Source organism: Caenorhabditis remanei, chromosome V, assembly GCF_010183535.1.
Source record: "Caenorhabditis remanei strain PX506 chromosome V, whole genome shotgun sequence".
Lineage (NCBI taxonomy): Eukaryota > Metazoa > Nematoda > Chromadorea > Rhabditida > Rhabditidae > Caenorhabditis > Caenorhabditis remanei.
The window spans coordinates 17671507-17694567 of record NC_071332.1 but is presented as its reverse complement, the minus strand read 5'-3'; the positions used below and the strand labels follow the sequence as shown (position 1 = coordinate 17694567).

The 23061-nt window shown below is 38.7% G+C and overlaps 5 protein-coding genes across 5 annotated transcripts; 3 read left to right on the top strand and 2 right to left on the bottom strand.

Moving 5' to 3' along the window:
- Window positions 1–334: 334 nt before the first annotated feature.
- Window positions 335–2774, bottom strand: GCK72_020874 (uncharacterized protein; the record flags this gene model as incomplete). The annotated part of the gene is made up of 7 exons (XM_003106479.2): window positions 335–483; window positions 534–848; window positions 1448–1658; window positions 1708–1868; window positions 2049–2182; window positions 2371–2456; window positions 2661–2774. The coding sequence occupies 7 exons, from the start codon at window positions 2772–2774 to the stop codon at window positions 335–337; spliced, it is 1170 nt and encodes a 389-aa protein (XP_003106527.2).
- A 288-nt stretch (window positions 2775–3062) lies between these two features.
- On the bottom strand, window positions 3063–11351 carry GCK72_020873 (uncharacterized protein; the record flags this gene model as incomplete). The annotated part of the gene is made up of 15 exons (XM_003106364.2): window positions 3063–3390; window positions 3968–4193; window positions 4242–4410; window positions 4455–4618; window positions 5117–5437; window positions 5488–5600; window positions 6117–6418; window positions 7334–7572; window positions 7619–7746; window positions 7792–8008; window positions 8056–8224; window positions 8270–8418; window positions 10539–10850; window positions 10902–11014; window positions 11062–11351. 15 exons carry the CDS (start codon window positions 11349–11351, stop codon window positions 3063–3065), a joined length of 3240 nt encoding a protein of 1079 aa, XP_003106412.2.
- A 3280-nt stretch (window positions 11352–14631) lies between these two features.
- On the top strand, window positions 14632–15235 carry GCK72_020872 (uncharacterized protein; the record flags this gene model as incomplete). Its single annotated transcript, XM_053733856.1, has 3 exons — window positions 14632–14727; window positions 14777–14860; window positions 14978–15235. The coding sequence occupies 3 exons, from the start codon at window positions 14632–14634 to the stop codon at window positions 15233–15235; spliced, it is 438 nt and encodes a 145-aa protein (XP_053582769.1).
- Window positions 15236–15563: 328 nt separating this feature from the next.
- Window positions 15564–17343, top strand: GCK72_020871 (uncharacterized protein; the record flags this gene model as incomplete). The annotated part of the gene is made up of 7 exons (XM_053733855.1): window positions 15564–15688; window positions 15739–15862; window positions 15906–16012; window positions 16077–16173; window positions 16848–17118; window positions 17161–17220; window positions 17267–17343. The coding sequence occupies 7 exons, from the start codon at window positions 15564–15566 to the stop codon at window positions 17341–17343; spliced, it is 861 nt and encodes a 286-aa protein (XP_053582768.1).
- An 867-nt stretch (window positions 17344–18210) lies between these two features.
- GCK72_020870 (uncharacterized protein) lies at window positions 18211–22033 on the top strand (the record flags this gene model as incomplete). Its single annotated transcript, XM_053733854.1, has 9 exons — window positions 18211–18500; window positions 18546–18658; window positions 19914–20228; window positions 20913–21052; window positions 21096–21157; window positions 21204–21310; window positions 21360–21576; window positions 21622–21749; window positions 21795–22033. 9 exons carry the CDS (start codon window positions 18211–18213, stop codon window positions 22031–22033), a joined length of 1611 nt encoding a protein of 536 aa, XP_053582767.1.
- Window positions 22034–23061: the final 1028 nt, after the last annotated feature.

Here is a 23061-nt window from a genome sequence, read left to right as displayed (position 1 = left end):
GGTGTGCTAGTTTTGAAAAAATTCTGATTATGAAATGTCCTAAGTGATCCCCAAAAAAAGTTATGCCTCATTTCAGGAAGCCCTGATATCCAAAAATCTCCGACAAGGCCGTGTCTACTGGAATGATAATGATTGGTCACTGGAACAACTTGATAATTTTGAAAGCCATCTGGAAAACTTTATTCGAGGAGAAGACTCTGAAGACCCAGAGTGTCGAGTATACTTATTTGAAAGAGACGACAAGAAAACAAAAATTAAAATTGACGAATGGTCTGTTGAAGTGGAGAGAATCTTATTATGAATAAAATTATAATAATTTTCAAAATTTTTCAAATTAAATTACACAGACAAGAACCAGCAGGGATAAGAATACTTTCAACTTATTACATGATTTTGTTGAGGTGGCGACAGTCGTTGAGGTAATCGGACGACTTGATGTTCTCACGGTAGTTGGAACTGTAGTAGTTGGTAGCAAGTCACCCGCTGAAACATCAAAATGATTAGCTCTGAAACTACAGTAATGCTTAACTCACTCCACACATAATACTGTAAATACATGGTTCCCGGGTAGATATCGGTACCGTTGACCACAAGACGTTCAGACTTAAAATTGGATCCGATAAAAGCGTGTATCAAGTTATTTCCAGGAGCATATGTAGCAGGGAATGTTGATTCATCATTTGTGAACACGACTTGAGCTTCTCTTTTCAATTCAGTAGTGACTAATGTGAACGTGTTCCCTTTTCTAGTGGGATCCGTAACGAAATTCACATAGTGGGGCAGCCAGACATCAGTCAGCACAAAGACTCCAGTGGTGTTCACAGATGTGGTGTTGTGGACGACGTTTCCTGGAAACTTTATCATTAGAGCGCACGTACACGGAGTCAGGTTGGAGATTTAGGACGTGACCTATATCGTTGAAAAGCTGAAATCACGCAGATTCCAAATATATATTCAGTTTTTACCCTCGAGGTTTAGTATTCGAGAAAAACAAGGTCATGATCGGAAAAATAGAAAATAATTGACTTTACCAAAATGCAACAAAAAAATCTAAAAAAAAAGTTCGCGTGTCAGAAACGTAATAATTTGTCTTGCTTGTAACTTTCTCGAAACACAACCAAATTTTGGGATTTCTGGACATTCGGGCATTCGGACGCACCAACAGACAGACAGACACAAAATATGAGTTTTGGAGCACCCTTCGGCTCAAAAGTCTAATTTTTTCATCGAAATTTTTTGGAAAAAAGAAAAAAATTTTAGTCCTTAAGCCTTAGGCCTAAAAGAGTAAAAATTCTCCACTATTCCGTACATTGACCGTGTTTTTCTCAAATACCAAGCCTCGATAGCCAAAACTGAATATATATTTAGAATCAGCGTTTTCCCAGCTTTCCAATGATACAGGTTACGCCTCATAACTCATAACTGAGTCCATGACCCCCGAGCTTACTATAAGTGCCATCCAATGTCATACTGTATGGTCCGTCAGCTGTGATATACCAGTAGGGAAGATTCACTTGCATTGGCTCCACCGACTTGAACAAAATCTTCTCCTGTCCACCAGCGTTATCGAAATATTGGGGGTTCTCAAAAAACTGGTTGCTCTTTAAGGTTTGATAATCGGCTGCGGGTAAACCGTGATGGAAATTTAATGAAGTGCTCTGCAAAAGAAAAAAAGAGAATTTCAAACAAAAAAATTAGATGACTCACTCCAAACTGATTGATTCCTGTCACATAAGTCGTCCGTTTAGGCGCATCGAACGGTGGGAAATTCTGCTTGAACTCGACGTTGAGGATTACTGTAGTCGTCTGACCACCTGCTCTGTTAAACTGTTGACCACCATTTACCACGGTCACCGAGAACGTGTTGTCTGGAAAAAAATAATATTTTTGGAAAAGTCACAATTAGCACGACACGCGTCTTACAACTGCGCTCTACCGAAACCAAAAAAATTGCGTGATAAATTGAGAGACTCAGAAAAAAAGAGACATTTATCAAGGGGATTTCGATGGAGCGCAGTTGTAGGAACTGAATATGTTCATTGTTATACCATTAGCTTGAGCTGCGGTCGTAGCATACAAGAATCCAGATAGGGTCGCAGAAGATGCAGAAGGGATAGTAGACTTAATGGTTAGTTGGTTGGAGGCAAGTTTCAGACCGTTCTGGTTGAGGAGTTGGTTCAGTCTGAAATTTGATAATTTTAGGTATAACCATCAGGGCTATGCGAAAAAACTATGTGCCAAAAAAATCGAAAAACTTTTTTTCCAGGGTTTTTGACAGAAAATACCAAACATTTGAAAAAAAAACTGAAAACTGTATGAAAACCAAGAATTTTCGTCCGAATTTTTTTTCAGCCGTACAGGCCCACTTACGTAAGACTGAGTCCTCCATTCGTGATTGTGATCATTTTCAGACTTGCCACGTCATCATTTGATGCTAGATACAACATTCCACCAGCCTAAAACTCAATTCTTGATACTGAATCATAGTCAAAAATTTGACTTTTTACCGAAAAGTTCAAAATATTTCAAAAATATCGAAAAATATCACATTTTCCTTGGAGTCGGGCCGGCCCCGGTCTGTCACAAGTATGTATAGACAGGTTTCAATGTCTCCTGTTGCGAAATGTCTCTCTTACAGAATCAAAACCAATAAAACTCACCTCCACCGCAACACTACTCGCTGCTATATCCGCATTGTACTTATTCAAAAAGATAGCTTGAGGGTCCGCCCGAACTAAACCATATAGAAATAACAATAAAATTGCTGGATTCATCTTTAAAACACACGGATTGATAGTGAGAAAATTTGCAGCCAGACTGTCTTTTTATGAAACGACGCCCTGCGAATGATAAGGAAGAGAAAGAGACCAAGAGTACAAATAATTGTTGAAAAACGCCAAGAAATCAAAATGAATAATCAATGAGATCACTTTTATTTGGTTAGTAATTCAACTGACGTGCTGTGCTGGAAATTTATTTTCTGAAAAAAAGTTCAACGGTATACCGATGACTGGATGGGGTACCGGATTCGTTGAGTCATTGAAAATACAAATTATTTTATTTCACAATGTTAACCACATCAAAGTGATCATCAACATGTAAGAAATTTGAGGGATAGCAGTAATTTTAGTGGTAGTAGGTATAGGTCTAGATGTCGTAGATGTTGTTGGAGTCGACGTGACCACGGTTACTGTAGAATCGGAATCTGGAGCCGATCTAGTGTGAACACTTGGAACCGTTGGAGCAGCTGTCGTTGTCTTCGGCGTTGATTCAGAGCAGAGCATGTCAACCTCGAACCCTTTGGTTCTATATCCATTATTTTCATATGTTACCACAATGGTGTCTCCGAACAGTGTGAGAGTGTTTGGGGGAAGATAGGTAGCGTTGTATCTGGAAATGTGGCGTGGTAAATTGAACTAAATTCAGGAAGTCTGGGATCAAAGTTGTCACAGCTAAACTTAAAATCCAAACAAAAGTAAAAACAAAAAATGTAAAGGCCGAAGATCCTAGGCCACGCTCTAATAGTGAGATCGTATGCCAAAACCTAAGATTGTAAGCTTGAGTGCGATCATATGAGACGAGTATCTAATTGTTTCCATAAACTATAAGTCGCTACGAAGTCAATAAATTGAAAAAATTCCATCGAGTCATAAGCGTTTCCATAAGCCACGTATCCACAAACTATGCTATGAGTCGCAGCAATCACGTAGAAGAAAATTTTGACGGTTTTTGCATTTTGGCCCATTCACCAGTGTAGATACGAAAGGTGACCCTGTTCGACTAGCTCAGTATCTGACTCCGTATCCATACAGTCGCTACACAACAGTCAAATTGCAAAAAACCAATTTCGATGCCCTTGAGCACTTGATACGGAGTATTCGAATTTCGAGGGTAGTGCGTCAGGGCGCGTTTTCTCAATGTTAGTTATGTTGAGCCCGTATGTTTCAGCCATCCAAGACTACAGTACCTCTCCTTGAAAACCCAATATCCATCTTGTATAACCTCGACTTGCAAATACGTCGTCGGACCACTCGCATCGAAATATTTCACATTCAAATTGAAATACATTTTCACCGCACTACTATTCGTCCCAAAGCCCTCATATGTGTACTGATCCTCATTTAATTGACGGTAATTGAAGGAATGGATGTTGATGAATCGACCGGGGAACACAATGTCATATTTTGCTTCTGCTGAAAAAAATAATTGTGAGTTTAAAATATAAGAATTATTACTCTTACAGTAACCATAGCTCAGGATAGGAATTTGCACGGATCCCTTATCCAGGTAGTAAATTTTCAAGCTATTCTTCACTGCCATAGGAAACTTATACTTGTAATCCGTTTGGTTCACCGTAGCCAACAAATTCTCGTCGGTCATTCTTCCTTCGTAAATTTTCATAGTGCCATCCTGAAATCTCTTATATTTTTCAAACCACAAGGAGTATTACTCACAAATGGAAAATTATCAAATGGTAGGAGGTAATCCACGGTATCAGTACCCAATGCAGATACAGTAGCCACTGCAGATATAGCGTTGGATGGGAGGTACAGGAGACATGGGGTATTCTCGTTGTCTCCGCAAGTTAGGCCACGGAATAGTTGGACGTCTTGGATGGCTGAAACATATAGATAACCAACATTGAGAAATTTTGAAATTCGAAAACTCGGTATCAAGTGCACACTGACTGTGTAGCGACTGGGTGGATACGGAGTCAGACGCTAAGCTAGTCAAACAAGCCGCACCGCCCACCTTTCGGCTGACTGATGACCCAAAGTACAGGCGCGCTTGCTGCGTAGCGAATCATAACCAAGTTTGTGGATACACGACATAGTTTACGGATATATCTATCGTCTATCGATACAGACAAATTTCGAAAAATTATCTACAAAAATAAACTTTTAATAATCAATTTATCATGTTTAAGATTTGGTCCAAATGGAGTTTCCTGTCAAAATAGTTTGCATCATAACTTTATCAGTTTTGATCGGATTGGCAAGATTTTTATACCATTAGAAAGCCCGTAATTTTCACTATCGATCGACTGCATTGCTGATACAAAGCGAATATATTTCAGTTCCAGGGTGCGATAGAGCACATCTCTATCACCACTCACCTTTCGCATCAATACCCATATACAACACATAATTGATCTGCTCATTCAACCCAAACGTGTAGACCGTCAACTCATTGCTATTCGAAACAATCTGCCTAACCAACAAATCCCATAAATTGCCCAAATACACTCCATCACTCGAACGACCCTCAAAAACTGCTGACTGCCTCAGAAGAACCTCTTCTGATTCGTGTATAGTGTTGAAACCAACAAGCATAACACGATTCGGAGCACTGAATGTGGTGAAACAGTCGGCGGGTGTGATTGGCCATGGACTGGAGGAGTCGAGCTGGATGTACGTGTGACAGGAGTTAAGGGGGTCTGAAATTTCAGGGATTTTTCAAAAAAAAAAAAAAGACAGTGAAACTCACAATTCGTCCAGATAACTTGAAATGAGAACTCTCCCGGCTCTTCCTGAACCTGCATGCTTACTTGGAACTGCTTGGAAGTGAAGATATATGGGTTGTGATCATTGTCAGAGAGTCTGAATAAATTTTTTGTTAAACTATATCGATAGAGAAAAACACGGGCTTTCTAATGGTATAAAAATCTTGTCGGTACGTTTAAAACTGATAAAGTTATAATAAAAATCATTTTGAAAGAAAACACTCTTTGGACCAAATCGCAAAAATGATGAAATGATCATTAAAAGTATATTTTTGTAGATAACTTTTTTGAAATTAGTCAATATAAATAGAAAAAATTATGGATGGTATAAAAAATTAATGGTATAAAAATCTCACTAATTCGATCAAAATTGACTGAGATACAGGTCAAAGAACTGACAGCTATCGACCAGTTATAGAAAATAACAGGAATGTCAAAAATGAAAATTGTGAAATAGTTTTCAGCATAATCGGAAAAGTGTTTTATACAATCGATAGAGAAAAACGCGGGCTTTCTAATGGTATGAATATTTTTCCGGTTTTTTTTTAAATCAAAACTAAAAAAGCTATGATAAAAACCATTTTGAAAGAAAACTCCCTTTGTACCAACTTACCCCACAACATTATTGTTAGAGTACCAAGCAGTGAAGCTTCCAGTGTAATTTGAATTTTTATAAAACGTGACTGTGGCGTACATCCCCTCTAGTATATTGATCTTCCAGTTACAGTTTTGAGATGGATTGTATTTGGCAGGTGGCATTGACTCATTCCAGTCATTTGGGTAGTAATAGGGCTTGGTGATGTCAAGTGGAGGGGTGACTACGGTATTTTCAGAGCAGGTATAGCCTTGAGAAGCGACAAATTGAAATAGGAATGGTGATAAAGAAAGAAAGAGAAGTTGGAGCAACATATTGCACTAAAATATATTATGGTGGAGTCTCGATATTTATAGTCTGCTGCTTCTCTGATAAGAATTAAGAAGCGTGGTTGATTTTTGTAGTTTGCTCAGCATTGCTCTGCACAGACTTATCGCTTGTCACATTTTAGCGACAAAAAAAGTTTCAGGTTAGGCCTGTCCTGCAGACCTTAAAGCCCTAGGCATGCATCTTGGAAGGATCTTAAAGGGCCTAACGATCCGGCTAAAAGAATACAAAATAGTCCATGACTCAGACTCAACCCGGGTCTTCTTATCAATAATCTGCTGCTAATCGTCATGTACATGAAATTTGACGTCGAGTGAGCAGTTCTCAGGGAGAAAACGACCAAAAGTTCTGGGTATCAAGATGACGAATTTCATGGTGATAAGAAGAAGGGTCTAGTTTATGATAGTGAGGAAAATCACGTTGACTGTTTGAAGATGGAAACATAAAATTTGGAAGGGAAAAATGTTACAGACAGAACTGGTACAAATCGGAACTATTTTAAAAATCGTATGTCATATAATATGGTACGGGACTAATGGTACGCATGGTACGCATAGTATGACCGTTTTTCATAATTCTACAGAGGCGTCAAGTTGGCTGAAATGTTTTGAGCTCGTTGTGGTTACTGTAGTAGTAGGTACAATATATGTAGTTTTTGTGGTTACTGTAGTAGATACGGTAGATGTCACACTGACCAAAAGTTTAGGCACGCAACTTTTTATTGCTCGATTATGTGATTTTAGTGATAAGGAGAGCAGAATAAGTCACGTACTCACAAATGAAGCGCAAGTTTTCTCGATTTCGGCACAGCGCAATTTTTAACACCTGTTGCTAATATGCTGATTGAAACTACTGACACGTGAAAATGAATTCTTTTAAGATTAGAATATTAACCGTAAGAATATGACCAGAACAAAATAAGACAACTGAGCACCATTTGAAAATTTGGTGGTCGTTGGAACAGTTGTAGTTGATGTAGTCGTTGTTGTAGTTGTAGAAGTTGTGGTTGTCGTTGTGGTGGTAGGAATCGGAGATATTGAAGAACTTGTGGGGTTCTTGGTGGTTACTGTAGTAGCTACGGTACGCAATGTAGGATTGGTTTTTCGTGTTGGTACAGTAGGATAGCTTGTTGTTGTTGTGGTTAGGCCTGAAATTAAAAAACAGATAGATAAAGAGTGAAGCAGAATTCTTACCGCTATCTTTACAAATCATTTCAATTTCAAATCCTTTGGTACTGTAACCATCGGTATCGTAGATGAAAGCAATTGCGTCTCCAAAGAGTCGAAGGGTGTCAGTAGGTGGAGGGTTAACTCCGGTGTATCTGGAAGTTAAAAATTACGAGGGAGTCTGAGTCTTGATTTCATACCTCTGCGAGAACACCACATATCCATCTTGCAGAACTTGAATATCCAACTTCGTCGGTCCATTCACATCAAACCTCTTGACATTCAAGTTAAAATGCATTTTTATATCTTTTCTACTAGTGGTAAACGTTTCGAATGTATACTGATATGGACTCAATTCACGATAGTAGAAGGAGTGGATGTTGACGATGCGATTAGGAAATACAGTTGTCCAATACGCTGAAACTATAACAGTAATAAAAAGTTTCACTGATAATAATGTTTACATCTAGTTTGTGTACTAAGGGGAATTTGGACGGTTCCTTGATCCAGGTAGTAAATTTTCACATTATTCTTAACTGCCATTGGAAACTTGTACGGGTAATCAGTTCGGTTGACGGTAGTCAGAAGATTATCCTCGACCATTTTGCCCTCGTAGATTTTCAACGTACCTTCCTGCAATTATTTTGATTTTCAATACAACTTTGATAAATGACTTACATAAGGAAATTTATCAAATGCTGCAAGATAATCCACGTCATCAGATACGGTAGCGACTGCAGAGATAGCACTGGATGGGAGATAAATGAGGCATGGAGAAACACTGGGTTTGCATCGGAGCCCACGAAATCGTTGGACATCTCCAATAGCTGGAAAGAGGGTAGTGGTAGTTCAGTCAAACTAGAATCTGCTGCGTAGCGACTCGAATGGTAGTTTGCGGATACAGAGGGTATGGAAGTGACCTACTGTCAGTTCAAAATCGAGAAAGAGGTTAGTGACAAGACAGTCAGATTGAAATTTGCTGCGTAGCAACTAGATACGTAGCGTATGGAAGTCGTGTTCAACATGTTTTCAGACCAACATGTCCGGTATAAGAACAAAGGAACTGTCAGATGTCGTATACACCATTTAGCTGCGCAGCGACTCAAGTTTTCATACCGACAAGTGATCTCGAACAAAAAAGTTAAGTTGCCGGTGGGCATTCTCGCCGAATCCAACACCCCATTCTTACGGTACACGCACACACTCGCAACGACGCTCCGCTATCCCGCCACGTGGCTAAGCCCATCTCCACGCAAGAGTAACAGTTTTTTTTAGTTTTTACTTTTCTAAGGTAATTTCCCCGTTTTTGTTTGTTTTCTGTGCTGATTTATTATTCTTCTCTCGTACTTTTACTGTTTATTCTTGGATAAGAATAAATCTGTAATTCTCAAGTATAAAATCTCGTTGTATTTGTCAAAAAGGCCACTGAATCCGTAACCACCGGATAATTTGGGGGCCGAACCGGGGAAGTTGACACAGACGCGAATGGCGCAATGTGAGATTGAGTTAGAGAAAAGTGTACCAATAAGGCAAAAATGTAGACCAGTACCGTTGGCGCTTCATGGGAAAGTAAAGGAAATGTTGACGGATATGGAAAGGCGGGGAGTGATAAGAAAGTGTCAGTCACCATGGGCGAGTCCGGTCGTGTTGGTGAAGAAGAAGGATGGAAGTATTAGAATGTGTGTGGATTATCGGAAGTTGAATGGAGTGATAAAGCTGAATGCGCACCCATTACCACATATTGAGATGACGTTGCAAGCGTTGGGGGAAAACAAGTGGTTCACCACTTTGGATCTGATGGCTGGGTACTGGCAAATACCGATGGAGGAAGGGTCAAAGGAAAAGACAGCGTTCGCAGTGCTGAACGAACAGTATCAGTTCGAAGTGATGCCGTTCGGGTTGGCGACGAGTCCGGCGATTTTTCAGGCGGCGATGGAGCAAGTTTTGGGAGATCTTATTGGAAAGTCTGTCTTTGTGTATATCGATGATATATTGATTGCTAGTAATAGTGAACAAGAGCATGCGAAAGACTTGGTGAAGGTGTTGAAGAGGATAAGGGAGTGTGGGCTGAAACTGAAAGCGTCGAAGTGTAAGATTGCTCAGAAGTCGGTTGAATATCTGGGACACATCATCGATGAAAGAGGAGTGAGGACAGATGAGAAGAAAGCGGAGAAATGTTGGAGAAGCCAGGGTTGTCCCTAAGAGATGCGTCGAAGAGAAAAATGGCAGTTGTGGGTCAAATGAAGACAGTAGCAGTCGAGGCAAACGAGCCGAATAATGGTGTAAATTTTTAAATTATTTATTATGATTGTTTGAGTAGTACCGGTTTTTAATGAGATCTTGAAGTCACTAGGACAAGTAGTTTTCTTTCTTTTCTGAGGTCACTAGGACAAGTAGTTTCTTTCTTTTTTGAGGTCACTAGGACAAATTTCTTATCTTTTGGTAGTATGCTATGTTAAGGAGTAGGGTGAGTGATGTCGGTGGATGAGGACTAGTGAGTTGAATGTAAGCCGAGTGTAGTGTGCCGTTTGCTGTCACCGGTCAGGGGTCCGGTATCTAGGAGGAGGGGGAAGTTGCCGGTGGGCATTCTCGCCGAATCCAACACCCCATTACACGCACACACTCGCAACGACGCTCCGCTATCCCGCCACGTGGCTAAGCCCATCTCCATGCAAGAGTAACAGTTTTTTTTAGTTTTTACTTTTCTAAGGTAATTTCCCCGTTTTTGTTTGTTTTCTGTGCTGATTTATTATTCTTCTCTCGTACTTTTACTGTTTATTCTTGGATAAGAATAAATCTGTAATTCTCAAGTATAAAATCTCGTTGTATTTGTCAAAAAGGCCACTGGCTGCAAAGTAAGCTGAGTAGCGACTCAATCATAAGCAAAACGATAAGGAGCGTATTCCAAATTCACGGTGCAATAGAGCGCATCTGCATCACCACTTACCTTTCGTATCAACACCCATATACAGCGTATAGTTGTACTTCTCACTCAGCCCAAACGTGTATACTGTCAACTGATTACTTTTTGACACAATTTGCGTATTCAACAAGTCGTACAAGTTGCCTAAATACTCTCCTCTATAATCTCCACCGTCAAAAACTGCGGATTGTCGAAGAGCATCATCTGAATCTTCTTTAGTAGGGAAACCTACTAGCATCACGTTGTTAGGAGCGGTGTAGGTTGTGAAACATGTATCGGGAACGTTTGGGACGGGAGAGTCATTTAATGGAATAGTTTTACTGCAGGCGTTGGGGTCTGAAACATTTTTAATCATTTGAAATTAGAACTATATTTCAAAAAACTTACAATTGGACCAAACAACTTTGAATGAAAACGCCCCCGGCTGATTTTGAACAAACATGTTCACTCGAAATTGTTGATAAGTGAAAATGTAAGGGTTAATGTCATCATCATGGATTCTGAATTACTTTTTCAAAATTAAGTTTTTACTTGAATTTCAACTCACGCAACAGTCACTTTATCTGGGTAATAAACATCAAAGCTTCCAGCTTTATTGGAATTCTTATAGAATGTAACAGTTGCATACATATCTTCTAGAACATTGATCTGCCAATTACAATTTTGAGACGGATTGTATTTGGCAGGTGGCATTGACTCATTCCAGTCATTTGGGAAGTAATAGGGCTTGGTGATGTCTAGTGGAGGGTTGACAAGGTAGTCAGCGCAAGTGTAGCCTTCGGAATATACGGATAGAAATAGAAGAGATGATGAAATGAAAAGGAATCGAAGCAACATGCTGAACTCACTTTGGGATGGGTTTTCAGTTCAATATATATACTTTTTTTTTCGAAAATTTTTTCACCGACATGAAAATGCAATAAAACGAAGCAGTGCAAAGTGAGTGATAAGGGGGGTGGGTGTGCTTTTATTTAGCAGAATTTCAAGTGACATCAGGTAAGAGCAATTAAGGTGTTACAGAATTGAGTAATTGGTTAGACACATCTAAAATAGCCATTTATGTATCGAATCGAAACGACAAGTAACAAAAATTTATATATATATTGCGTTTCCTGGCCAGAAAATATTGATGATCAAGGAACAAACACCGCGTCTGACAGTGTTGATAAGAAGTGTGTCACGGCGACACTGACCAAAAGTTCAGGCACGCAAATTTTTATTGCTCGATTATGCTTTTAGTGATAAGGAGAGCAGAATAAGTCACGTACTCACAAATGAAGCGCAAGTTTTCTCTATTTCGGTAGAGCGCAATATATTGATCACAACATTTTTTGAAATAATTAAAAAAAATTCTTGATGTATAATACATCTAGACTGGATTCACAGCCACAATATTTAGGGAGAATTTCCCTGAACCTGAAAATTTTTTACTTATTTATTTATTAAACCGATGTGTTTAACCACTGGAACATGAAAATGAATTAGTTGTAAGAGTTACACGAAAGACGTGCTTAATACATGGGGGTGGGAAAGAAAGAGAAGGAACGTTGTATACTAATTACACCAGAACGAGACTCGAGATTGACGATTTTCAAGAAACAGCCCTTATAGTAGCCAGCTGTATCTCCCCAGTTGTTTGAGACGCTCCACTGTCCTTTCCTCTGAACACACCCATCGATTTTCGCAGTAATACATTCCACATCTCTGAAATCTCCATTTGAAAATCATTGTTAATTATTCTGTAATCTTACTTCTGGCCACCACTCTATACTCCGTAACTATTATCATAACAATGATAGAATCCATTGCAGGATAGAAATTAAAGGCGCATACCGTAGCGCCGGCGGGAAAACTGAGTTCAAGTTGGAAGTATGGAAGATAAACTACGAGAATCAGAGGGGAGAACAGAATAATTGTGGGCGTGGTTATCTGAAACCATGCTGTCCAAAAAATGCAACATAATAGCAACATAACAAAAATGCAACATAACATAATATAAAATGACCTACCTGAAAGACCAGAGTTTTAAACAATTGACGATGATGGCGTTTCAATGCAGCCGACAAACTTGCAATTTTCTTCTCCATCTTCGCGTGCATATTCCAACCACAGTACATCATTGCTCCATATTGGAACCCCATAATTCCAGATATCACAATGGAATAGATGACACTACTCCACCTGATTGAGCCATCATTTGGATCGTAAACTAAGAAAGTCATTATTGGGATTTCTTTGCTTGTGACACTATAGCGGTTGAGCATTTCTTCATGGAAATATTTTTCAGTTGTGCCATCGGTTTTGAGGAGGAAAACGTCACCGAGCCACCACAAGGCTCCAAAAAAGAAACAGTATGCAACCCAGATGATGGATTTCCAGCCTTGGAATAAGGTTAGATAGGAGAGGCTGAAAATAAGTTTGTCAGTTGCATTATACATAGTCTGGTTGGGAAAACATTCTACGAAAAACGCTTTTTCATTTTAAATTCTTCAAGATTATTATTAGAGCGCACCTGAACAATGCCCAATACCGATATATAAACTGTATTGCTAATAAGGATATTGTTACTGAATAAACAAATGCATAAAACGCTGAAAATATCGATTTTTAGTATTGTATTTCATTGTCAACTTACGTAAGATCATCTCTAATATCTGTTTGCTGAATCCATGTGGATAGGACAATGAGAAAAAAACAAATCCATTATTATAAAAATGAAGATTTGGATGGAAAACTGCTTCCAAACATGCCAACGTGACACCAAGACTCGTGAAAATTACCATAAGATATTTATAGGTTCCAAAGATTTTTCGAACTCCAAAAAGTGTCAAGAATATCAGAATGATTCCGAAAAACGAGCTGGCAAGAAATGCGAATTTCCCAACATTTTGAGCCAGAGAAACCAGGTAAAGGTAGTTGGTGGGCATATGGTGTGAATGATTATGAGGTGCGAGGTCTTGTTCTTTTTATCATTAATTCATTCGTTTTCAATTTCCGGCCCACTCGGAAAAAATAATCAGTAGACAATGTCTACCAGACATGATACAGCCGGTACTAATGCTACGTTGTTCTGACTAGAGAGGGGGGCGGAGCTCTCATTTAGCCGCTCCTACCCGACCAGAGATGCTCACGACGGCCAGTCAGCACTATGAAGAATTAAGAAACTCCCGAAATAATCATAGGAAACCCCTCTTCCATTACAAATTCACCATGTTTCAAAAAGTAACCTGTGGGAAATAAGTTGGGTAGCATTTTCTCTTAGAAAGGTTGGAGGGTTGATTACAAGTTGAGAGACATCCGGACATCCAGATCATCTGACAGACACCATAATGCTTAAATACAGGAATAAAAGTTTACAATCACAATTGCTGTTATCATGTTTAGTAACGCACAGAAGACCAAAATGATAAGTAACAAACCGAAATCTGTGTCTAAATCTGTGTTTCTGTGACTAATTTTCTTGAAACAATTATTTTTCATAAAACGTCGAAGGAAGTCAATATGGACTGGAAAGCGGAGTATTGCGCCAGGAAGACGCAACTATTGGATATTGAATGAAAACCTCTGGCTCCCGACGACGAATCAATAAATCATATTTCACGCCCGACGACTATTACCTTCTCTTATCTCTCGCCCGCCGGACACTATCATCAATTGGATAGGCGAGACCACACCCAAACCGGACGAAGAATCATGCTGCATCGAGACACTGAGACATATGACGTGAAGCGGGACGCAGTATAAAAAGAAACCCTTACTTGTGTATTAGTGTGCAACTGTATTAGTGTGCAACATTTACTGTGGCAGCAATTGTTGTTAATTCCCCGGAACGTAATTCCTGAATTTTCCCTCCTGTCTTTTCCCCGTTCTCCTTACTCCAATAAATCCGTGATTTTGCTACCACTGAGCCTTACAGATCCAGGTGTAACAATTTAGTGCATCGGCCAATCGAGGTAAGTACCGGTCTATTGTCAAACCCCTGGCAAACGACACTGTGAAAAAGACATGACGTCTTTGTTTTTTTTTTGAACCGAATCCAATCGAATTAGACGAAGAATACTTCTGAAATTCTCTTTAGTATAGATGTGTTCACGTCCCCCTGAAAAGTTAATTTCAGATGGTCAAAAAGGAGGATAACAAGATCGGGTTGATCGGTGCAACGTCGTACATTGTTGGCTCGATTATTGGAAGTGGAATTTTCATAGCACCCAAGGTATAGCCTAGAAAGATTCCTAGGCTATACCTCTAAGGCATGTTTTCAGGGTATTGTGGAACATGCTGGCTCAGTCGGTTTGTCACTTATCATATGGGTCTTTTGTGCGTTACTAAACATGATAACAGCAATTGTGAGTGTAAACTTTTAGCTCCGGTATTTTAACGTATTTCTGGTGATTTGGATGTCCGGATGTCTTTCAACTTGTAATCAACCCATCAGCCTTTCAAACAGAAAAAGCTCTTTCCAGAACTTCATCGAACTTGGCACCAGTATCCCCGAATCTGGCGCCGATCTCGCTTACATTAGTTACATGGGATGGACACCTATTGCATTCTCTCTTCTCTGGCTCTCCTTGCTCATTGAGAGCTCTTCATCCGCTGCAGTTTTATACCTGACATTTGGAGAATATCTCGTCCAAGCGCTTGATCCAATTATCTGTTTTTCGGATGCTGACGCTGACAATTCGTCGAAACTTTTCGGTTTCGGATTACTGTGTGAGTTATAAAGCTTGCACAAGACTTCTCCTTCCAAAACTATTACCACGGAGCACTTCTTACAACCTCGCTTTCAAGCTAATTTCGGCGGAGCGCAGTTGTAAGAACTGTGCCGAGCTAATATGTCATTTCGTTTCCATTCGTTTTTAATAATTATTTTCCTCTTTCTTCACAGTATTTCTCACGCTGATGAACATGTTTTCACTGAACAAATTCGCCTCAAGAGTCCAAATTATATCAATGTGCTCCAAGATTTTTGCAACTTTGATCATCATCGGAATCGGTTTCTTTTTTATTATCTTCCGCGGGGCGACGTCACATTACAGTAGTTCGCAGATAATGAAAGGGTCTGATTGGAAGCCTGGAGCGATTGTTCTGGCAATTTACCAAGGAAATTGGGCTTTCGGAGGATTTACGACGCTGAATTATGGATCAGAGGAGATTCAGATTGAGAATTTCAGAAAGTGAGTGAAGAGGGATTATCTGGAAAAGAGACAGATTTTTCTTTTTTCAGAACCTTGCCACGAGCCTGTCTTGGTGGTCTTGTTATTTCTGCAGTGATTTATGTTCTAGTCAATGCTTCCTATTTTGCCATTTTGACACCACAGGAGGTTATCGATTCTGATGCAGTGGCTACAGTAGGTTTCATATTTCATAGAAAATGAAAGTCTGATATTTCAGACATTCATCCAAAGAACCGTTGGGAATGATGCCGCATTTGCTGTTCCCGCCGTGGTTGGATTTCTGCTGATTGGAACATTAAACGGAGATATTTTCGGTTGGAGCAGGTTAGTGAGGACTAAAAACCCAGATCACGAAAACTAGTCTTCAAATTTTTGACCCAATTCTCAGGTACATGGTTGCCGGTTCACGACGGAAAATGATGCCCACTTGCTTCAGTTTGATACATGTTGACAATGACAGTCCGAGGGTTTCTGTCTTTTTTCATGTATGTACAGTACCGGACAAAAAGCTTTGAACTTTTGCATTTTTCAGTGGAAAATGTCCAATTTTGAGAGTGTGTCATGGTAATTCTGATTGTCCCATCTAGTACATTTTTAGTGGATCGTACAGATCAAAAGTAGAGCTCTATTTTTGTAATTGACAACTTTTTTGTATGAGCAATTCCTAGCAAGTTACATAACGACAAAATAATTTCTTCCTCAAATCGACCAATTTCAGTGCAAAATAGTGCGATTCGATAGCTGTCGAATTTAAATGACCATAACTTGCTTGGGAGTTCCCGTACTAAAAAGTTGTCAACTACAAAAATGAAGCTCTACCTTTTCTATATGGTTTATACATAATTTACTTTGTGGGACAATCAGTGCTACCGTAACACCCTCTCGAAGTCGTTGGTTTGAAATTGAATCAATGTGAACTACGCCGTACGGCCGGCCGCGGTCGACCGCGCCTTTTTCTTGAAAATCTCAAATAGCCGCTGTCGGCCCAAAAAAGATTCGGCACCAGGGGGGGGGGGGGGGGTCGAACTCTGGTTGTCGGATTGGTACTAAAAATTCAAAAGTATATCAATTCATGTTTTCAGTTGAAACTCTAGAAAGCCGCGGTCGGCCGCGATTTCTGACAGCATTGCCTACGACGGAGACCCTAAAACGTTTTCAGACATTCACCTCCATCATATTTGCATTCCTGGGAGACGTTGACCAACTCGTAGATTATTTGAATATAGTCAGTATACTAACTACAATCTTCCCTCTGGCAGTACTTGTAATAATCAAATGGAAAAAGATGCCAGTTGCAGCAGATCCAGTGAAATACAGTATATTCTGGCCAGTTTTGAATATAATCATAATGATTGCCCTGTTGGTTATTCCAATTCAACAAGACCCCATTTCATTCATCATTGGGTTTTCTATGTTTTTGGGAGGCGTTGGTGAGTCTGACCAGTGCGAAGAAAAATCAGGTATTTTTTCAGTAGTCTACTTTGTGGTCAAGTTTATAGTTAATCATACCAAATTTCTTGGAATCATTGATAGTAAGTACGCTTAGTAAAAAAGAAACATATCGACCGAATCATTCAGGAAAACTAACTCATCTCTGTCAAATACTAACATGGACTGTTGTAGACTTGGGACCTGGAGAAAAAACTCATTTGTGATTGCTTTAATATTTAAAACTTTCAATAAACTGGTTCCGATTTAAAATTTCATTTATCAAAAATAATCGGAATATTTTTTTCATTCCATGTTAGTTAAACACTTAATAAGAATCATAATATAAACAACCTCTGCCCAAGTTTTTTTCCTAAAAAATTATCATTTTTAAGAGTTTCCTGATTTTTTGATCCCCAATTTTCTTATCAAAACGAGATTCAAGCGTAAACAAAGCGTATAAAAGCTCTTAGTCACTTAAAATTAATAGTTTTTCTGCGCTGGCCTGATAAGAAGGATACTGTGATAACAACTTAAAAAAGTGACAAATTTTCACAGTAACCGGAAAAATAGGCTCCGCCTTCAAAGTAGTCGTAGTAGTCCAAAGTCTCAAAAAAGTTTGAAGGAGGGCGGACAGCTAAAAAAAAATTTTTTTCTTATTCATCTAGAATAAAGGTACTGGGCATACAATGATATTCTGATACACGAACGATCATGAAAGGTCCTCTTTTACTGGATAACTGACATCCTAATAAGGCGTCCACAGTTAGAAAATTATGCAACTTCCTATAGGACAAAGTGGAGGCGGCGATATTAAATAATAGTTGGCAAGTTCAGCAAGTTTGGCCCGTCCAATCATATCATCCTTATAAAATTCAACCATAATTTCCAAACTTCCTCATTGAGTCAACACCAGGGTATGCACAATCAAACCAATAAAAGTTGCACACATTTCATGTTTATCACCTATGCTCTCACGGTTTGCACACCCATGACGACTTAATAGGCGTTATTTACTTGTTGGAAAGGAAATTTCAACAAGTGAATATAAAAGAGACAGGAAAATGCATTATCATGATAGTGAGCAGCTCATTATGCTCCGCCAACTCTTAATTTTATCGTGTCTTCTACTCCTGTCAGTTGCTTCTCAAGGCTACAACTGTTCAGGGAAAACAGTAGTAAATCCTCCAAAGGACCTCAGTGAGCCCTACTATTTCCCAAATGACTGGAATGAATCGATGCCTCCGGCCAAATATAACCAATCTCAAAAATGTAAATGGCACATAATCGTACCCAACGGGATGTATGCGACAGCCATATTTTATTTAGACGCGAAAGGAACTGGAGGCTTTATGTTTGCGTACTCGAATGAGCGTGGGACTTGGTAAGATCTTCTTATTTTGAAAACCTTTACGAAACTGGATTTCAGGATATATGACGACGACTTCTTCCCATATATCTCGACTTTTCCATACTTTGAATTGCTGATGTCTGTCGACAATGATCCTGGAGCATTCTCATTCAAAGTCACTTGGTCGAATTGTGAGTTGTTCCTATTTCAAAAGGCTTATCATATAAGACGGTCAAAATTTCAAAATTTTTTGCTAGCGATTATATTTTATTAAAAATTGAGAAACTCTGTACTAGCACATATTCATTTCTCAGCTTTGATTCCGTTGAAATATGTGTGAAAAATATCATGTAAGCACAAATCTGCTTCACTTTTGTCTGTTCACGTCATTTTCTGTTCTTTTTTCAAAGTTTATTCGAAAGTACAGAATCGGTATGGATACCGGTTCTGTACCAAGAAACTCCTCCAGATTTGGTATTCATACCTATTCTGTACTCTGCATAAAAGATCACGTGAAAAAAGTTTTTTCTCCAAGTTTATTCGAAAGTACAGAATCGGTATCGATACCAATTCTGTACCATTGTAAGTTCTGTATAAAAGGTCACGTGAAAAATTGAAAATCCACAATTTCAAAGTGTCAAATTTTATTTATGATTATTTTCGCTTACGTGGATTCAAATTTGATGTTCAACTAGTGGATAAACTGGCCAAAATGACAATTTTTGAGGAAAAGTTACCTAGATTCTGTAATTAGGTTTTGATCAACTTCACCTTTTCTTATTCAACAACATTAAAAACGTCCGTTTTAATGAAATTTGCATAAAAAGGTTTGAAAATGTGTTTTCTTTTTAAGTAAGAGAAGGTAAAGTAAGTTGATCAAAACCTAATTACAGAATCTAGGTAACTTTTCCTCAAAAATTGTCATTTTGGTGAGTTTATCCACTTGATGAACATCAAATTTGAATCCACGTAAGCGAAAATAATCATAAATAAAATTTGACACTTTGAAATTGTGGATTTTCAATTTTTCACGTGACCTTTTATACAGAACTTACAATGCTGTTGTTTGGTACAAAATCGGTATCGATACCGTTTCTGTACTTTCGAATAAACTTGGAGAAAACTTTTTTCACGTGATCTTTTATGCAGAGTACAGAATAGGTATGAATACCAAATCTGGAGGAATTTCTTGGTACAGAATCGGTATTGATACCGATTCTGTACTTTTGAACGAACTATGAAAAAAAGAACAGAAAATGACGTGAACAGATCAAAGTGGGAAAACTCTGTGCTTCACGTGCAACTTTTTCTAGCAATTGCCAGTTTATTGCAAAATCGTTCAAATTCAGGGAAATGCTGTATTTTCAGTACAGATTACTCACAGAAAACCATTTTTCAACTAGCTAGCAAAAAATTTTGAAATTCCAACCGTCTTATATCTTGCAGACCCCAACGCCTGCCAAAGAAACATCACATTGGACGCGTCTACTCCAGTCCCTTTAATTCCTGACACCTGTTTCACCACCTACACCGCTCCGAATAATGTGGCACTCATTGGTTTCAGCACTAAAGAAGATTCAGATGACCAACTTCGACAATCGGCTGTTTTCGAAGGCGACTCTTATAATGGATCATATTTAGGAAACTTGTGGGATATGCGAGGGGGGCAAATAGTTTCCAACAGTACTCAATTGACAGTCTACACGTTTGGATTGAGTGAGATCTATGATTATGTGCTGTATATGGGAGTCGATGCAAAAGGTTAGCACCACTAGAAATTACAAGGAGCTTACTAGGGAAGGCCTCCGAGTGACCGTGGAGTTGTAGCATGTGGCCTATATCATTGGAAAGCTGAGAAAAAGCTGATTCCAAATATATAATCAGTTTTTGCCCTCGAGGTCTGGTATTCGAGAAAAACGAGGTCGAAGTTCGGAAAAACAGTGAATTCTTGCCTTTCTGACACGCGAAAAATTGTTTTGGAATTTTTGCAAGTTTTGCGTGTTAAAAAGGCAATATTTTGTCATTTTTCCGAACTTTGACCTTGTTTTTCTCGAATACCAGGCCTCGAAGGCAAAAACTGATTATATATTTGGAATCAGCTTTTTCTCAGCTTTCCAATGATATAAGTCACATTCAATAACTCCACGGTCACTCGGAGGCCTTCCCTAGTAAGCTTGGCCAACACTCGAATTTTCGCCAGAGTTTCGTTCACATTCCTATAAATACGCACTAAACAAAAATTGATAAATAAAACATTATAGTAGAAATTATTCTGAAAATGTACTGGGTCTCACAAAACTGTGAATAACTTTTTTTCACAGAGAAACTCTGCGAAAACAAAACATATACTCTGAACCAGCGTAAAATGTGCTTTCTGATAGTTTTTGAATCCACTCGAACCACCATTTTATGAACTGATAGTAAGGCCATAATCTCTACTTGTAGCTGTCGGAGACGGTCAAACCATCACTGGAACTCGCTGCCGACCTGGTGATGGATGTGAAATACCTGTTAGAACTGGATATACTGTAGCTACCGTATCGGAAGACGCCGATTATTTAATAATACCCAGATGGTATTCAGATGTGAGACGATATGTTGAGATAGAGTGAAACTGAATTATTACAGAAGGGCACTCTAAAAATTTACGAAGGAAAACTGAGCGAAGATAACCTTTTGACGACGGTGAAGTGAGTTGGCTAAACACATTTTTTGTTTTTTGTAGCAAGATTTCAGCCAATCCGATTACAATTACAAATTTCCTATGGCTGTCAAAAACAATGTGAAGTTCTACACTTTTCAAAACGGCAGCGTTAACATTCCTCTCACCAACGAACCGCCTTGTAAAATATTCAACATACCCATTGTAAAATTGAATCGTAATGCTTTCAGTGAGCTATTACAAAGTTGCTCCTGGTCGCATTGTGAATATTCATTCATTCTATTATCGACAATTAAGCAGTCAACAATACACAAATGAAACTTACACCACCACCAGTACAGATGTAAAAGTGTATTTCAACTTGGATGTGAAGAGTTTCGATGTGATCGGGCCCACGTATTTGGATATCAGCGTTTTTCGAGATGACCAAGAGGTCTTCCAACAGAGGTTTGATTTTTGCAAGAGTTAAAAATATAATTTGGGAGATTCTAGATACAAAGAAACCAACCGTCCACCTACTACCACTCTCCGCGTTCTTGGAGATAAGATTACTGTAACTTATGACACGTTAGGGTACAATACTACAGGTTTTGAAATCAACATGTTCTGCACGGAAGATGGTTGGTTGCTGGTGTTCTTTTTTTTTCAAGTACCAAGTTTTCCAGACCAAACAACGACCACTACAAGCACTACTTCTACTTCAACTACAACAGTTGTCACGACTACAACCGTCCCGACTACAACTCAGTCCACTACGCCGACGACTAAACCAACTACAACCACCACTCCCAAAGCAATTCCAACTACAACTAGCACAACAATGAAAACTACAACTACAAAGTTCTCTGCTACTAACAAGTGTTCTTCAATTTTTCTGCTATTGTTCTTAGTGATGTTATGGTAGAGTGACTACGTTTTCCTTGCATACTTTTTTGTAGTATTTTAATGAAACTGGTATCTTTTATTCTATGATTAGCGCAGACAAAATTACGCCAGTTGTTAAAAAAGTTTGGTTTGCATTGTATTAAAAAAAAACTGTGTTTTTAGTTAATTTCAATCAGTTAATTATTTAAAAGACACATTATGAGCCGAGAATGCAACATTTTTGCATCCTGTGTGCTCCGTGGTCTTTGAAACAAATATTTGTTGATAAGAAGTGTGTCACGGGGACACTGATCAAAAGTTCAGGCACATCAGTTTTATTGCTCGTTAATTTGCTTTAAGTGATAAAGACGACGTGAAAGATTTTTTGATTTTATCGGTTTCAGAAAAAATAGAGAATTCCAAACGTGTCGTCCGTTTCCGGATTAATTACGATCCACTGTGACACCCAGAAGGGTGGTGTTGAGAAGGAGGTTTAGTCGCCGTAAGGTGACGTGAACCGACTGGTTTTTCAAAAAACACAAAAATTTACAATTTATTTTTTCTCTAGAAATAATGACTAGCTGGTTTTTTAAAAAATTTTCTACGTCAGAAAAAAACATCAACAGATCAGAGTTGAGCGGAATGCGGTTTTTGAAATGGAGGAAGGCGGAAGGCGGAAAGCGGAATGAACATTTTTTGGGTGGAAAGCGGAAGGCGGAAAGCGGAATGAAAAAAATGCCAAAAGGCCGAAGGGGGAATACAATGTCGCTTTCAAAAATACGATTTTGGCCTTATTTTGTAGTAAAAACACTAAAAAGGTTAAATTTGTGTTAAATTTTGTTTTTTCGGTAAACACTGATAGCTTTGCTGCAAAAAACCTCAAAACTATCAGTAAATTAGAATAGGAGATCAAATTTTTCAAGCTCTCTTTAAACAGCGCAGGGTGCTCCACCGATACTTCAAAACCGATTAAAATCGGTTATTGGTAAGAAAATCGGTTGAAACATTCGTCGGTTTTTAGAAAAATAAATCGTTTTTTCTCCAGTGAAAAATCGGAAAAAATCGATT